Source organism: Argiope bruennichi, chromosome 4, assembly GCF_947563725.1.
Source record: "Argiope bruennichi chromosome 4, qqArgBrue1.1, whole genome shotgun sequence".
NCBI classification, from domain to species: Eukaryota; Metazoa; Arthropoda; class Arachnida; order Araneae; family Araneidae; genus Argiope; species Argiope bruennichi.
The window spans coordinates 45,161,928-45,179,256 of NC_079154.1; the positions used below are offsets into that span (position 1 = coordinate 45,161,928).

Below are 17,329 nucleotides of genomic sequence, written 5' to 3' on the forward strand. Positions count from 1 at the left end.
ATTCACAGGCCAATACATTATTAAATTTGGAGTAAAGATATTTCAAACTTATTTTTCTATGTAATAATATTAATGAATCAATAATTCCATGCAGTTTTCAAAATATTTAAATCTGTAAAAATGCACAACGCTATGCTTTAAAGATGTTCTAAATATGTTTTTTTTTTTTTTAATTTTACAATCACTAAATTATGAAAAAATAACTAGTGATACTTACAGAATCATTGAATAAAGCATTGTGATGTAAATGAATGCAAAAGAAAACACATTTCCAACATGGCAGCTTTATTACAACCTGAGGAACATTACTTTTTCAATATAAAAGCAAACAATGTAGAAATGAGAAGACTTCAGTAACTGAAACTCTCAATTTAGAGTCAAATGTTCCTGACAATCTTCTTTTTGTACACAGAACTTCGTTTCGTTTTCTATAATCTAGACTCCCTTTGCAAAGAGGATGTCTTAATATCCCAATAATGAGGATATCACAGTTCCTGGATAACATGACACTTTCGGGACAGGGAAAACTTGCTTATGTCTAGGCAACTAAGTCCAAGTCACAGTATTGGTATAAGTAGTACTCTCGCTGGATCTGCCACACAGAAGTATTCTTCTCTGGTTTGGTTTATGTCACAATCTAGATTTATCGCCTGAAATGAGTGCTTCAATTACACTCTGGAAATGCTCAAGGACTTTCATCAAATGTGAAGAGCCTTCAGACATTTGTAAGCTCTTACACAACATAATGATGTCACAAATTCAGATGCACTGCAACTTACAAGGTATGTTTCTGTTTCACACTGTAGACTAGAAAGGTGCCATGTTCAAGGACTATCTCTGCCAATTTGTTTTTGGTAAAACACAAACAAAGTTGAGAGCAATTTCTAAAAAATTATTGCTTCTACAAAGCCAAAAGCAATTATTTACAGGCTTTGTTTTCAGCAAAGGAAAGTGATTTCATAAAGTGTTGCTGCTTTATTGAAAGAAGGACAAAATTAAGAAAAAATTTCCCAAGGTCACTATTATAAGGCTTATCAAAATTAGAAAGCCAAAATAAAAAAGGAGTACATATTTTTATTTACAAGATGTAAATTGTATACATTTGCTGAAATAACTTGAATTCGTAAATAAAAAAAAAACCTTACCTAAAACAATTCAAATTTAGAAGGGAATCTATTTTAATTGGGCTTAAAAGTGGGGTTAGAAAACGAGTTAATCGTAAAGAAAATAACATGCTTAATCAGCAAAGAGGTGAAGTTGAATGATACTATCAACAGAAGTGAATATACAGCAAGAAGTAATAAATAAATTTATAATGGCAGAATACCTTTCAAAACATTGAATTTAGATTAAAATAAAAATAAAAGGAAAAGGCAATAGTCAATGATGTCCACGCTGGAATTCCCTTGCTGCTGATCAAGACAGTGATGGTAATAAGGAATTTCAGCAGCTCAATCTTCACTTAGAGCCTTTAATGCACTGTTTATTAACTACTGCCTGCTGCTGCAAAAGGGAGCTCGCGCTCTAGTTGATAAGTGATCATACACTTCTCATTATTCAGCTCTTAGTTTCAAGAGACATATCAGGAAATATGGACATAAGTGAGTGGGACATCTCATGATAAAATTATCAGCATTTGTATTTAAATAACATCTGGTCAACAACAGTGAAACTTAGGTTAGTCCAAGTCAAAATATGAACAGCACTATATGAAAATGCCGTCTTAATTTTCAAGGTAAGGTATCAAGTTGTAAGACTTCTGCTGGTGCTAGCAATGTGGTCATTTTCTGTTTGGCAGTCCACGAGAACTATTGTCCCCACCTCCTCGTTCCCTGCCTCGACTAATGCCACCACGATACGAATTGTGTCCACCACGTTTGTCTGCATTACCTATGAAATCACTCAGCGTTGAAGAAGGATGATTACTTGTACTATTGTTGAAGCGAGAAGAGTCGTTTGCCCATCTGCGAACAGGACCAGACCCTCCACCACGCCCTCTTCCTCTGGGAGGTCCGCCACCACGAACTCTACCAGTATCATTCTCAGAATTGTAATTTCTTTCTGGACCAGGGCGACGAGGGACTGGGAAGTTCTGTACATTTCCAACTTGACTCCTAAGCTGCTGATCAATTTCTAATTTTTCTTGCCTTAGCTTTTCTACTTCCTATAAAAGAAAATACTTTTGTAAAAAAGAAACAGGCTCCACCAATACAAAAGCTACATGCATGCAAAAGAATATAATATTATTTTAGTACTCCTAAAATTTCCTTCCTTTAGTACTTCTAAATTTCTTAGTTCTAAAAAATAAAAATTACTGCATTAAATTTGTCTTAGGACTTTGAAGAAATTTTAAAGAATAAAATCTATCCTTAAATAACCAAGATAAATACTACTTTTATAACTCTTATTTACCATTGTTACACAACTTTAAGATGAACTTATTAACTAGATTTGATATATCTTTTTATTTCCTCCAAAAATCTGTTTGAAATACTATTATGTTCATTAGAGAAAACTCCAGATAGTTAATCTTCAGCTTTCTTAATGTATAATTTTTTTTTAAAATATTATAACTCTAAAAATACATCAAATTTATTTCAAAAAGTACTGAGAAAGTTACTTTTAATCAAGTTACTGATTCTATAATAAAATAACAATCCTATTTATAAAATATTTTTCAAAAAAAAATTGTCTCCCAAAATAACATAAGGAAATTTGTGTTATTGCGATTAAATGTTGAAAAAGAAAAAAAAACTAAATATTTAAAAAGGGATTATTTAGTCTAAACAATCAGTTATATTATTAATCAACAAATTTATGCGAGTTAATTTTTTTATTTAAAATAAGCACAGAAATAACAACTTGTGAAATCATTGGCCAACTATATTGTTCTCTATTCAATAGATACAAATATCTCTGAGCTAATATTTTTATTATACCTATTTGATATACCAAATATTATTAATTATGTTATTGCAATAACCATTTCACATAAGGAATAATCAGCAGATGCCAACTGTGAATTATTACCAGTTACTGAATAAAGCTGTAGCTCATGAGTAATATCACTATCATTCAGTGATTGATGATAATTTACAATCATATCCAAATTATTCCATTCATACATACAAATGGATCAAGCATTTTTAAATTAAAGAAGTAATAAATTAATAACCTAAAGTTGTAACACATTTGACTTGGATTTATCTAAAAATAAATTAGGATCATCTAATCAAATATTTGTGCTTTGGATAATACAATAGTAAAAAAAAAATTACATTCACATAAAAACTTCAAATGTTGACAAATAAGTTTCATTGTTAAAAAAATATCAAATATTGCATTACATATCTATCAGCTAGGAAATACAAAAAAACTTTTTAACTGCATAAAATATTTAAAACTATTAGAATTTTAAAAAAAATCTCAAATAAAACAATTTAAATTGTACAGAATTACTTGATTAAAGAAGCAACTATTAATTTATAATTATTCTAATTCAAATAGATTGATAGATAATAAAAATACCTTCAAATGAGCCAGATGATATTCCAGTAAGATTTTGGCATTTGTTATACTTTCAATTGTTCCCACAAAAACGAATGGCACCTAGAATAATAAATGAATTGCTCAAGCTACATAAAAATCAAGCAAACAATTTTAAATATTTTTTCAGTTGAAACTTGTCCAAATTAACGCAGCAAATTAAAATTCTGAGGGGGATTTAACAATTTGCAGATTGCATGTTACACACAGCAAGCATATCTACAATAAAGAATTTACAAAAGTTATACAATTACTTATCAATAGATATAATTTTAAAATATTCCACAGAAATATTAAATATCTTGATAATCTTCATTCCAAAACAAGTATGCATGTTTACAGATGAATGAAAATTGGTCAGTGAATAATCTAAGAATAGCAGGGGTGTTTGTGGGACCCCAAAAAATCCCCTGAAACTTTTACGGGCTTACTACCGACATTTTGGAGTTTCGAGAAGGGGGGGGATGAAAAATTACAATTATGAAGTATTGAATGACCTAATTATAAAAGTTCAACGAATTACTTTTTTTGCAAAATTAAGACCTTTGAACCCAGGTCACGTGATCGCACATCTGGTCGAACGAAGTCTCTTCCTTTTTTTTCTGCTGCGCCTACTTGCCGAAAAGAATCCAGAAGAGAATGTCCGAGAACCGGGGGAATGAGTCATAACTCGCAATAAGGAAAGAACAAAAAAGAAGTTTTTTCCCCCTTTTCACGCATTATCACTGCCTTTGGAGAAAGAAAGGAAAAGTTTTCACCACACACACTGACCTTGCGTTTTCTGCTTTCAAAGCAAACAAAATTACCCAGATCAAAATAAATAATTCATTATTATTCCTACTTCCTTTTGAATGACGATCCCCGGAATTTCCGGGTATCGAAGTTCAAAATCCCCGGAATTCCGGGGTTTCCCCGGAGAACAAACACCCCTGGAATAGTAAATACAGCAAAACAAAAGTGTTAAATTTAACAAATATCACGCATTTAAACAAATAGTTACATTAACATATTTTGATTTGTCTTGGATATTTGTCCTTTAAATTGAATCAAAATTAAGCAGATTTTTAAATAATTTTCTAACTTTCCAAATAAATAAAAGACAAGATTTCACATTTTGCCTTTAAAACTAAGTTCTGGTCAATCTTATTTCGAATAAGTGTTATCATATAGCACAGAATTTACCCCTTGCTATTTTCATTCAGTAAATATAAGGGTAAAATATTCAAATGGATTTAACAATTGTTACAATAAACACGAAATATACTTTCACGAAAGCAAATGAGCTTTCTCCATTATATTTATAATTTAAAGAAGGGCATATGCATTTCCCGCACATATATGTATTTTTATCTGAACTTGATGAAGTTTGATAAAAGGATACTCTCAAGAGAGTAAAAATATTGTCAACTTTTGAAAACTAAACAAAGCCTATGATTTTTGAAAAAACTACAACACGAGACAAACACATTACATCATCTAAAAAAAAATTATAATGATATTCATTTAAATTAGGCAAAATATTTAGTAGTAGTTTCCCCCTCCCCAAAGAAGCCATTTGGTTCAGTAGTTTAAATTTGAAATCATTTTATTGCATGATTTTAATACCAAATGACAATTGTCAACTATAATCCTAACATTGCGCTATTCAAATATTGTGCAAAGTTTCTATTCATCAATTTAATAGCAAAAACCAGATAGCTTGTCACTGAAAAGTGGCCAATTTCCTTTATAATATAAAAAATAAATATTTAAAGTGTAACCACTTCCAAAAAATATTAATAACCAAAAAAAACCTAATACAATAAAAAAAAACATGCCACTTAAAAAATGAAATTATGTAAATGGTTTCAATTTCTCTGCAACAAAATAGTATGAATAATTTTTTTTTAATTTCAAAATTTTAAACTGCTAGAGCAATCAAACTAATTAAAATAAAAACAATTTCTAGAGTGTGGGATAAGATTAAAGTATTTTTATATGAAAGGTCGTGGAAGTTACTGTGAATAAGCCCTTTAACTGTTCTTTCAGATTTAAATTAAAAGTACAATAAGTAATTTTGGCCTTCAAATAATAAACAAAATCTTCTACCAATATCAACAGATAATTACACCATTATGCTTTAAAAAATATGAAAATGAAAGCAATGATACCAATAGTTTCATATAATTCAAATTTTTATACAACAAACTGCAATATATTATTCAAAATAAATTGTTTTCAAATAAATGATTTTAATTTTTTTTTTAAGGATATATAAACGGAACTATAAAACTTTCCTATTTTGGTGTATTTATACACCAGCTTATAACTACAATCAAAATAATATCAATTCAAATAAATACATAATTTATCATCTATCATTCTTAGAATAATCTGTAAATAGGTTAACTTCAAATCAACACCTTTCACCTATGATAATGTAGTGATGAATGAGACAAGAAAAAAAAAATAAAATAAATGTTAACTTTACCAATATAGTTTGAAACACACCCAAATAAATTTTATTCAAATTAAATTAAGAGCAATTGAAACTAAAGCCAAATGAGGAAGAAGTGTTAATAAAAGGAAAAATAAATTTTAAAAAAAGCATTTCTAAAATATAACAGCAAGCAGAAAGAATAGAAGCCATATTACCGGAATCAAGCCTAAATGAAAAAATAAACATGCCACATCAGCCATTAAATGAAATTAAGCTGGTAATTCGAAGCAAAGAAAAAAGGGCACAACAAAACAAAGAATGTAATGTACCATGAAAGACCACACATAATAAAAACTATCTTGCTTTAATTCCTCAAACTAAAGCAGAAAAAAAATCTGGAATTTTTTTTTTAATGTAAAAAAAAAAAAGTAAATCATAATTTCAAATTAAAAATAGGCTAGAACTAAACATAACAGAACAAAAGAAACTGAAGAAATCAAAACTAAAACAAAAAGGTTTCAACACATCTTCTTAGCCATTTGGCAAAGAATATCCAAACACTACCAATTCACGAAATAAGGGAACAGTCCAACAACTGTCCCCACAGGTATAATACCGAACCACTTACACTGAAGGTTCTCTCTGTAACAGAGCCTTCCACCATATGACCAGAAGTTCTGTCAGTCAAGCTGGGATGTGATGTAGGTTTTCTATGAACTTGCATATCCATTGATCCTTTACCTGTTCTATGTTGCGGTGGGCCTCGCCCCTCCTGTATAACACAGGAGGAAACAGACTATAATACAGATTTAACTTTAACTCGTTAAAAAATTTGTAATCGATGAATCCTCTTTCATAGATCACATTAAAAACAACAAATTTAATAAGATCATTTCCCAGAAACTAAATGAATAAATAAAATCAAGAATAAAAGATCCATAACTTAAAAGAAAAATAGTTAATATTTCCTTAATTAGCAATGCATTTGTGATGTTTCCAACCAATTTTCTTTCACCTCTAAACATTTAAATATCCAAAGAAACTTAAATTACTCCAAAATAAATCAAATGTTCCAGGAAAGACGTCAAAACACTTACAAAACATTGAATTTTGCCAAAATTAAATCCACATCAGAAAAATGCAGATTTTAGTAAATTATTTGAGTTAAGATAAGCAAAATTAAATAGAAGATGCATAAAAAAAAATCAAAAGACGCTGGTGCAAATACAGATGTCCATGACAAGCAAAGAAAAAGTAAATTTTGAGCATCTAGCACACGAGCATTCTTCTTGCAACAAAAAGATTGTGATAAGAATGCACTACATGAAATACAGATTTGAACATTTGAAATATGCAAATGTAAGTTCAAATATATGAAAAACTGTACCGACATTAATTTCGTAAAGAAAAATGAAATCTTTCAACTCTAACCATATATTATGCATAATACATGCAAACATGAATGAGCTTCAAGAATTTTGTATCACCAGTCTTATCAGATATCAGTTCCTTACAAAAATACCATCTCTTAATATCATCTCAACATTATATCCACTCTATTTATTACATTAAAAAGATAAAAGAAAACTTTATTTTTTTGCTATCTTTGATACTGTATTAACAAAACAATGTTGGTAACTGTCAGAGTTTTATTTTATGTGATGAAATATCTACAAAATATAACTTGACTATAAGGAGTAAACTTTTTTTTTCCCATTGAAAAAATACATTAAATGACAATTTTTAAGCTTGATCACAAATAAGCTTGATGCCTTTTATTTTATCAAAACTTACTTCTTTCCAAACTGTTCTAAAGAGAATTTCATCTATTAAATTCATTTTAATTCTATAAACAGCAACAATATTTTACAATTTACAGAATAGTTTATACATATTGTATAATTTCTAAATATACCAAGTTGAAAATATTCTTAAAATTTCAAAAAAATTATCTGCATATTAAAAATAGTTTATCCTTTAATAATAAAGTAGTGCCGAAATCATTTTCAGCTTCTGTTTTTAACTAAAAGAGCACAATTTCATTCAAATACAATTAAATTAGAAATATCCATTAATTTATTGACATACATTAGGTCCTGAAATAATTCCTTTAGAAATGGTAGGTAAAAAGTTTAAGTAATAGCAGTTGAAACTAGCTTGAAGTATTAACTTATACCATAGTCAATACTGCAAAAATCATTTTAATAAGAAGAAATATGCTGATAAAAAAGAATCTACTTTGAATATCAACAGACATTATGAAAAACAAGAGTAGCATATAAGCCTCTTATCACAAAGTGAATTTCAATAATGCAACATTTTCAACTGACAATATATGAAAATATTAATACTCACGGCAAAAATTATATTAAAAAATTTAAGATCAATTCCAGGAGATTTCATACAATATATTTCAATAAATCAACTGTGTTTCAATGGGTAATAGTATGAATATTTTATAAAAATTATTTTGATCTTTGAAAATATATTTATTTTCATCTGATTAGTTTACAGTTATACCAAAAAATTATGAAAAGAAAATTTTGAAAAAAGTAAAATTATAAAGTTCCGTAAGAAAGTAATTAAAATATCAAAGTTCATATTAAAATAAAAAGGGAAGGCAACATTCTTTTCCAAAAGTTGAATTTTATTACACATAAAAAAAGAGACAATTTTAATGTCTTGTTGTTTAACAATTACAAGTAATATCAAACCTAAAGCAAATGATATAGAAAGCATTTCATACATACCTCCTCTCTTGGAGACTGATTTTCATTATCACCTTCAATCTTTACTCTCACAACACCAGATTTATCAACAATTTCTTGAATTATTCTTCCATTCTTTCCAATAACTTTTCCTATAAAAATTTTTAAAAATCAATTCTCACTGATCATGAAATAACTTCTCGTATAGGAATTTATATATAAAATGAATAAAATAATTCTAAAATTAAACAGGGAATATTTATAGCAATGCAATTTACATCAATTCCCCCATCATGCAATTTGAATCCTAAATCTTAGTCCTTTTTAAAGTGTTGATCATATTTAAATAAGGAACAAAGGATATAAAAAATAAAACATTTTATGTTATTTATCATATTTTATTTATTGCAGTGTTAAAAAAAAATATTTCAGTTTTAATAATCAAGCAAAATATGCATTAACGATTATTCGTTCTCTGAATCCCCCCCCCCAAGACATCTTCTTAGTTTAAAATTAAGAGAAAAACTTCTTTCTGAAGTAAAAAACATTTCTGGAACATTTTCAATGATCCTGCCAATTTCATGAATTTAATTTTCTTTTTCCCTGCATTAAATGAATGTAAAATTAAAAATTTTAGTTGATATTCAAACTTAATAACAAATACAGCCTTGCTTTAAATGTAATTAATTCCTATTATGTACCATCTGTACAGTATCAGCAATTTAATTATTTTGATTCATAAACAAGTGACATTTTATACAAAATGTTTACTGACAAGTAACTGGAAACACATCCTTAGGATTTTCATTTCATTGTTTGACTTCTATCATTTACACCACCATAAAAAAGAAGCATTTGCTATGAGCAATTAAATGTTAGTTTTATTTTAAAAATACAGAGATAAATGCATAATGTGTCAAGTTTCTGAAACATACAATATTATTCTAATCCATAGTTAACTAGCATTTATGTATGCTAGTTAAGTGCCAAAAAATTTTATTCAATACCATTATTTTTTTTTTAAAAAAATGCTTTCATTTAAGTAATTTTTAGCAAATATATGACATTTACAAAAAAAAAAAAAAAAAAAAAAAAAAAGTTTTTTTTCATCAATTAGCTTCAATAGCAGAGCGAATTTTCTTTTTGAAGAGTTTTTTTCTTCTAAAGCTACATTATCTCAATTTTGTACAGATTACTTTGTGCTGCTTGCTTTTTTACTAGGTCATCCTTTATAAATTTGTTCCTATTTCAAATGAAGGATCTTAATTTAAGAAATACAACTGTGTTTGACACATGTTAAACTCCTTTCTGTTTTCTAGGTTAAAGCTTCCCCCCCCCCAAATCTCCTATAACAACATCAGATCTACCTGGTTTTAAATAAAATATTTTCTTGGAGAAAATTTGAAAGCTCTTATATACTATTTCTGTGGATAAACATACTTAGGATAAAATAATGCTTCAAGAAGCATTTCTCGATTATTCCATATAACAGAAATGCTGCATTGCATTAGGGTTAATTGTTAATGCAACATAGAAAAACATGTGCACACACATACACTAGTAAATGGACCTGCAGGATCTTTTGCATCCACTTGTTTTATATATTCAAAAAAAAAAAGCAAAACACAAACTTAAGTTATTATATTGTAAATTGTTATATTCTTCTAAGTTTTTATACTAAACACAAAGTCTTAATGCCATGAATTAGAGCAAAAGAGATTAAATCTTTCAACTACTTTTTAATGGAAAAGATAACAGTATCACTAATGGCTTTAATAATTGTTGGCATCATATGCTGTTATTAGCAAAAATAAAAAAAATTAAAAAACTTCCCAATTAAAATAATGGAAAAAATACTCTTCTATAATCTCAGGAAAAAACTTTATGAGAACAGGGAAGTGCAATAAACAGCACCAAAAAAAAATTAGATGAGGATTTTTCTTTTTCTTTGAATTTGTATCAAAACTACAAAGGCAATAAATATTAAACTGCAAAAAGTAACTTTTTAAATAAATAAATTTCTTAACTATATATGTATCTTTAAAGTATGCAACCAAAAATAAATTTATAGCCCCCACGACTTTATCCTTTTTATTGATATCTTGGAAAGAATAAGCATTTTTGCCATCACAACTAAAATTACTTTAAATTTTCTATAATTCTTTATGAACACATGACATTCAATAAAATAGTTCCTAATTATTGCAATATTGTCCATATTAGTAATCACATGTTATAAAATTCAAACAGAAAAAGTACAAGTGAAAAGAAAAAAACCATTTTTAAAAGTAAACCAAAAAAAATACTTATCTGAAATGATAATAAACAGCTCAATACTTCAAATGTTTTTAATGAATATGAAAGAAAAATACATACCTACAAGTATTCTAGGCACTTGAACAGACTCTTCTGCATACTCTAGCATACTTCTGGCCTTTTTGACAGCCTCCTGAGTCTGGAGTAGAAAAATATGCCATTAAGTTCATTTTAAAAAAAAGTATTAAATATTTCCACATTTGAAATAATACATTAGTAATTTTACAAAAAAAAAAAAAAGTCATAAAACTAATTGTAAACAGAAAAACAAATTTTTAATTTCAGATAACAAAAATGTATACCGCATTTAGTCAATTTCTTCACAATAATTTGTTTCGGAACTAATTCAATCACATTAGATATTGATGGTGATTTAAAAAAATTATCTAAATTACAGATTAGTATTACCGATCTAAATTACAGCATTCAAAACAATAATGGATGTAATGAATAGGAAGTAATCTTTTAAAATGCCGAAATGTATAAAATTTCTTTATTGTAAATACCACCACACAAAATTTAAAACATATATCCACTAAAATTAGAATTTCGTTAACTATTGTATGTCCTTTATATATTATATATATATATATATATATATATATATATATATATATATATATATATATATATATATATATATATATATATATATATATATATATATATATATAAGGAATTCTCTTTTGTAAGCAAATAAAAAAATAACATACAAAAAAAATCATAAATCCATATAAAAAAATATTGAAAATCAGCATGAAATGAAAATCTGACACAATTTCAAATAATACAGAATATTAATGAGATGCACATATATGCATATTTTTAAATAATTTCATTATTACAGTTAGAGAATAACTTCATAAAAATCGGAAAAATTACAATTAATTTTTAATAATTTTGTAATGGTCATATTTTCAAAAAATTTAATTCAATGAAAAAGTGAATTTTGAAACTGCAATACATCATTTCTAAATATTACTGAACATTATTAGTTTTAACATTTTTAAAGAATTACCAAATTTAGCCAGCATTTTAGATATTGCAGTATTTACATCTTTCTTTGCTAATAAGAAAAAAGTTTCAAAACATTTAAATTTGGATTTTATGGTTACAACTGAAACTGCCTGAATATTTGGCAAGATATTGTTTGAAAAAATTCTAATTTGGCAATCATAATGAAATTTTTTAAATCTATACCAGATAAAACTGTAGCATTTTCAGTAAAAAATCCAGATATTTTGGATTTTAAAAAGTAAAAAATAATTCCATATATCCATTATAATTTAATCAACATTTGTATGTCTTGATATAAAGAATTCTATAGGACTGACATATGAACAAAATATTAGCTTTAAAATATAGTGAAACTATATATAATATATAGTGAAAAAATGTTAATAATAAATGTACGAACTAAAAAAAGACAAAAGTTTAATTACATCCAAAGAAGTATTATGGATTGTGAACAGTTTATTTGGGAAATACTTTCTTGCTTAGCTGCTTTATTGCTGTAATAGCAAATGACAAAAAAAAAAAAAAAAGTATATTTCAAAGGGGTTTTTTTTAATATGGTCACTTTCACCAACCTAAGAAAAACAGTTTAATCTAAGAAAACAGGTTGATTTTTTTTTAATTTACAATTTTAAAATTCAATAAATTATAATATTGGATACAGTAATTATATTTTTAAAATTTTGAAACAGTAATTTCAAATGGAAATTATAAATATTTGCTTTATTTTATTTTATTTGGAAAATATAACAGCAATTAAAATTCTCTTGAAAACACAATCAAACCATTCATAATTTGATAACAAGGTGCGTAGTGAGAAACTACTCAAAAAATTAAGTACTTTTAAGCACGGTTTAAGCACCTTAGTCCCAAAAATTAAGCACCTTTGTAAAGTATGCATAGTTAAACTATGTATTTTCTAAGCATAGTATTATTTTTTTTTCTATTTTATAATAATAAATAGTTTTTATTAAAAAAATTCTTTAAAAATTTTAAATGCTTAATTTTTAAAATTTCAATATTTATTTCTGTATTTGCAAAATATCTTCTATTGTAAAATTATGCCTTTTTGGATTTGACAAAAGCATAGAAATGATCAAAAAAAATGAAAAACACCTATTAATACCAAAAAAATTAAGTCAACTTTTATAAGATTAACAATAAAGATCTTTGAGCTATTTTAATATTTCTTAAAATCAAAATAAAATATCAGATAAATTTCTGAAACAAACAGTGAAACCTTTGTTGGATTTGGCTCAAACTTTGAAGATGTTTATTCAATAGATATTACATCTGTGTACCAAAAGTTAACTATCTAGCTCTCTTTGATTTGTAATACCATGCTAACTTATATTCAAACAGTCGGACAAATAGATTTCCTCTAAACGGATGTTGCTGAAAATTTGATCGAAATCTACAAGTTTGGTATGAAGACTGTATACAAAATTTAATCTATATAGCTCAAAGAGTTTCTGTGTTATCTTTGTCAAAGTCAGACATTTTCCAAAAATGTGTTTTCAAATTCAAGGAGGTAAGAAATGTGGAGATTCATTAAAATTTCCAGTTCAAATTTTTTTTACGATTGCAATATTTTCTCTAAGTTTTGTATATGAGAAAATAAAAATGCCAAGTGAAGCTTTTTTTAAAAAATCTTTCTTGAAGCCAGGACAAGACAATATATCACATTGCTTCAAAAATTAAAAAACTTATCAAATGAAGAATTTTATTCAATGAGCATGCTTTACAATTTTTTAAGTTTAAATAAAAGCAAAGAAAGCATTTTTTAAACTAAAATTTTAACAGCTGCAGAATGTGATTTAACAATTCGAAGAAGCAACATCATTTTGAATTGCAATATAATAAAAATCTTTGTTATAAACTGAGCCCAAAATTAATTTTTCAGAATTTTTTTAAAAATTGCATTCAACCAAACAACTTTTATTATTCAAAAGTTATTTTTTTAACCTTTAAAGGTGTTAAAATAATTTTTATGCGATAATATGCTTTGATGTTATGATGAAAACACATTTAAATTCTATTTTTTAATTAAACTTCAGATTAAAAGTTTGAGAAATCTGTTCTTAGTGTGCCTCTAACGCCCAAAAACTAACTTCCTGAATTTCGTGCTTCTCACTTCAATGGCTTTATGCTGGGAGTTGCTCAGGACAAAACTTTATATATAAAGAGAGATTTCATGGGGGGGCGGGGGATTTCTATAAAAGTTATAAAAAGAAAAATCATTATAGAAGGACTAAATCTAAATCCTAAAAAAAAAAAAAATTGTAAAAAAAATTTATTTTTTTAAAAATATTAAAGTAACAGATCCAGCAGTTTCAAAACAAATTTGGCAAGATAAGTCCAACAAACAAAAATGTTCGAATGGATGGGGACATACATAAAATACTGTGGAAGATATCATGATTATTGAAAATTTAAGGCTTCAAGTTAAAATTTCCCCATACTGGATTTTACGCGATCGACTAATGTAATTTCATACCACATTTAATTACAATTCAATATAATACAGTTGAATACCTGTAGTAAGTCGTTCAAGGAATTGCTCCAAAACGATATATTAATGAGAATGCTGATCAAATGTGTTTTTACCATGTTCAATATATCATTTGGCACATAAATTTATCCTGTTATTTTCATATTTTCCATTGATCAGAACCATATCACATATTCATCTTTAACAACACATAAAAGTGTAAATATATAATTACCAGGTATAACTTAAATAAATTCATTAACATCTAAAACATTAACAATTGAAATTGGAATGTTTTTCGATTCGCAATAAGGTTGGCAAAGTATGCATTTCATACTGCCCCTCCCAATATTTTAATACATGGCAATTAGGGATTGCAATACCGGATCAAAATTTCAATACCGGTATTCGGTATTTTTTAGATCTTAATACCGGGATACCGGTTTTAATACCGGTATTAGAAATTTTAGAAAAAGAAAGAAAACACAGGTGTTTGTTTTATTTTCCAGTTTTTTTAGAGAGTGTAAATATCACAATAAGTAATTTGTAACTTATAAATTATAACAGTCTATAATCACAAAAAAGTAAAGGAACATCTTATTTATTTAAATCACAAAAAAAGTGTAAATATCACTATTCAGTCTGTGGTATTATTACAAATTTTTGAAATGTGATCTTAAAAAAACATAATGCATCAATTGTACTGTCATTAAGCCTGAAAAGTAATTTTGTGTAAAAATTACCAGCTTCGAAAACGCTCTTTCGGCATCTACGCTAGCTGGTGGTACTGTTAGCAATGCGCGATATATTTTTTTCAAGTATTTACCTCTAAATCCCTCATCTTCAAATAAATCGATTTCTCGTTGGATGGTTTTGGATATAGCCGATTTCTGTATTGTATTTTGGTTCGTTGAATTTTTTTTTTTTTTTTTATTTATCGCTAATTCTAATTTTTGTTCAAGAGACAATTCCTTTTCACTATCGACAGTAGTGACAGCATAATCTTCGATAATTGAACCGAATTCTTCCGAATGTGGATAAGTTTGTGGGTAAAAAATTTTAAGAAAATTTACTCTAAACTTAATCAGATTTGAATTGGTTCTTTTCTTCTTTTTCATTTTCATTTTTAAAATCATTATAATTATGTAAATACCATAAGACATTTTCTATTTCGGTATGCCTTTCTACTGTGCGATTTTTCAATGTAATATATAATTCTTTAGATAGTGATGTGTGCTGTTCTTTCAGTGACTGCAACATGAAATTTATTGTTGCATTAGCTGTTATTAAATTAGAATCTTTCCGACATAATGCCTCAATAGTCAGTTTTATTGGAAGTAGAGCTGATATAGTTCTGGATATTAAGTCGAATTCACTATCTGAAAAAATAATTTACAGGTTTAAGTCGATTATTGCTTTTTGGATTGGATTTCTCAGTTTCAAAAATCGTTCCATCATTAGGAGTAAACTGTTCCAACTTGTTTTAGAATCTAATATTAACATATATTCTGTTTTATTTTCAGTTAGTATATATTTTAGTAATATATCCTTTTTTATAGGGGAACGTTTAAATATATTAACAATTTTTTGAACTTTATAAATTATAGGAAGCAATTCTTGATAGATTAATATTTCATCGTCATTAGTAATATCTTCTTCAACAATTACATTGTCATTATCTTCATTGTCAATATCACTCTCACTCTTACTCTCTTCAAAGTTGGAATCCGAAGTTTCTATATCCACAGTATTTGGATTCTTCTGTTCTTTATTTTTTTGGTATAATACATCTAATTGAATTCCATGTGCATAGCACAACTGCTGATTTGCACCAATCAACTTTAAAACGTTTTTCATAATTGTTGCTCCATCAAGTCGTTATGGATATAATATTTTCTTTCAGGGATAATCCATGTTTCGCTAATTTAGATTTAAGCAATTAATTAAGCCAATAATTAGCTAATTAATTTCACCCGTTAGGGAGACATAAAAATAAAAATGTATACTATTTTGCTATGTTCGCGATCCCTGAACATATAGTGGAGACCATTTTAAAAATTTCTAGTAAATACCGAAAACCCGGTATTTAAACTTGTGAATACCGGTATTACAAAATTGTATAAATGGCTCAAAATACCGGTATTCGGTATCCCGGTATACCGGTATTGCAATCCCTAATGGCAATGCATATTATTGAAGAAAAAAAGAGGAGGGGGGGATTAAGCGTTATCTTAATATGCGCTGAAAGCCCAGGAATATTTCTTCGAATTCTTCCCCTTTCTTGGTTTCCTTTATTGATACATCCGGTAAAAGAAGCCTTTACGACCATAATTTCTAAATGTCATATTTTATCTTGTGGGAAAACAAAACAACCTTCATCTTCACAAGAAAATTAAGCACTTTTTAAGGCCCTTTTCTGAAAATTAAGCACTTTTAATGTGCTTAAAAATGGTTTTCAAATTTAAGCACTTTCCATTATGCTACGCACCCTGAATAACAATACCAGTCAAATACATCTTATTTCAGATTCACTCAATGTAAAATATTACAAATTCATTTTTTTTCTTCCAAATAACTACAAAGGAGGAAAAGCTGGAGTGTTCTTCCTTTAAAATTGTAGAATTCTCCTGAATAAAAATAATTTACATGTTTGAAGTTTGTTCATTGATAAATATAATACTGTACAATGAAGTCATTTCTAGAAGTCTTAATATGCATATATGTACAGCACAACCATTTTTTTTTAATTAGGAGTGGGAGAAGCAATTACTTCAAATAAAAACAAACTAATAAAGGGATTGAAAGAACGAAGAAATATGAAATTTGTATATTTTT

The 17,329-nt window shown here is 27.2% G+C and overlaps 1 protein-coding gene across 7 annotated transcripts in view; it reads right to left on the reverse strand.

The window, feature by feature from the left end:
- Positions 1–264: 264 nt before the first annotated feature.
- LOC129965767 (fragile X messenger ribonucleoprotein 1 homolog) overlaps positions 265–17,329 on the reverse strand; it is a 34,563-nt gene continuing 17,498 nt past the window's right edge. For 4 of the 7 annotated variants that reach the window (XM_056079937.1, XM_056079935.1, XM_056079936.1 and 1 more), the window contains exons 9-13: positions 11,050–11,128; positions 8,716–8,825; positions 6,594–6,737; positions 3,529–3,609; positions 265–2,164 (exon numbers count right to left, since the gene is read on the reverse strand). In XM_056079937.1, the coding sequence (XP_055935912.1) occupies positions 1,781–2,164; positions 3,529–3,609; positions 6,594–6,737; positions 8,716–8,825; positions 11,050–11,128 (798 nt within the window). In that variant the 3' untranslated portion in view covers positions 265–1,780. The remainder of the gene's footprint in view (positions 2,165–3,528; positions 3,610–6,593; positions 6,738–8,715; positions 8,826–11,049; positions 11,129–17,329) is intronic. The other 3 variants (XM_056079940.1, XM_056079939.1, XM_056079938.1) reach the window with 1 other exon arrangement.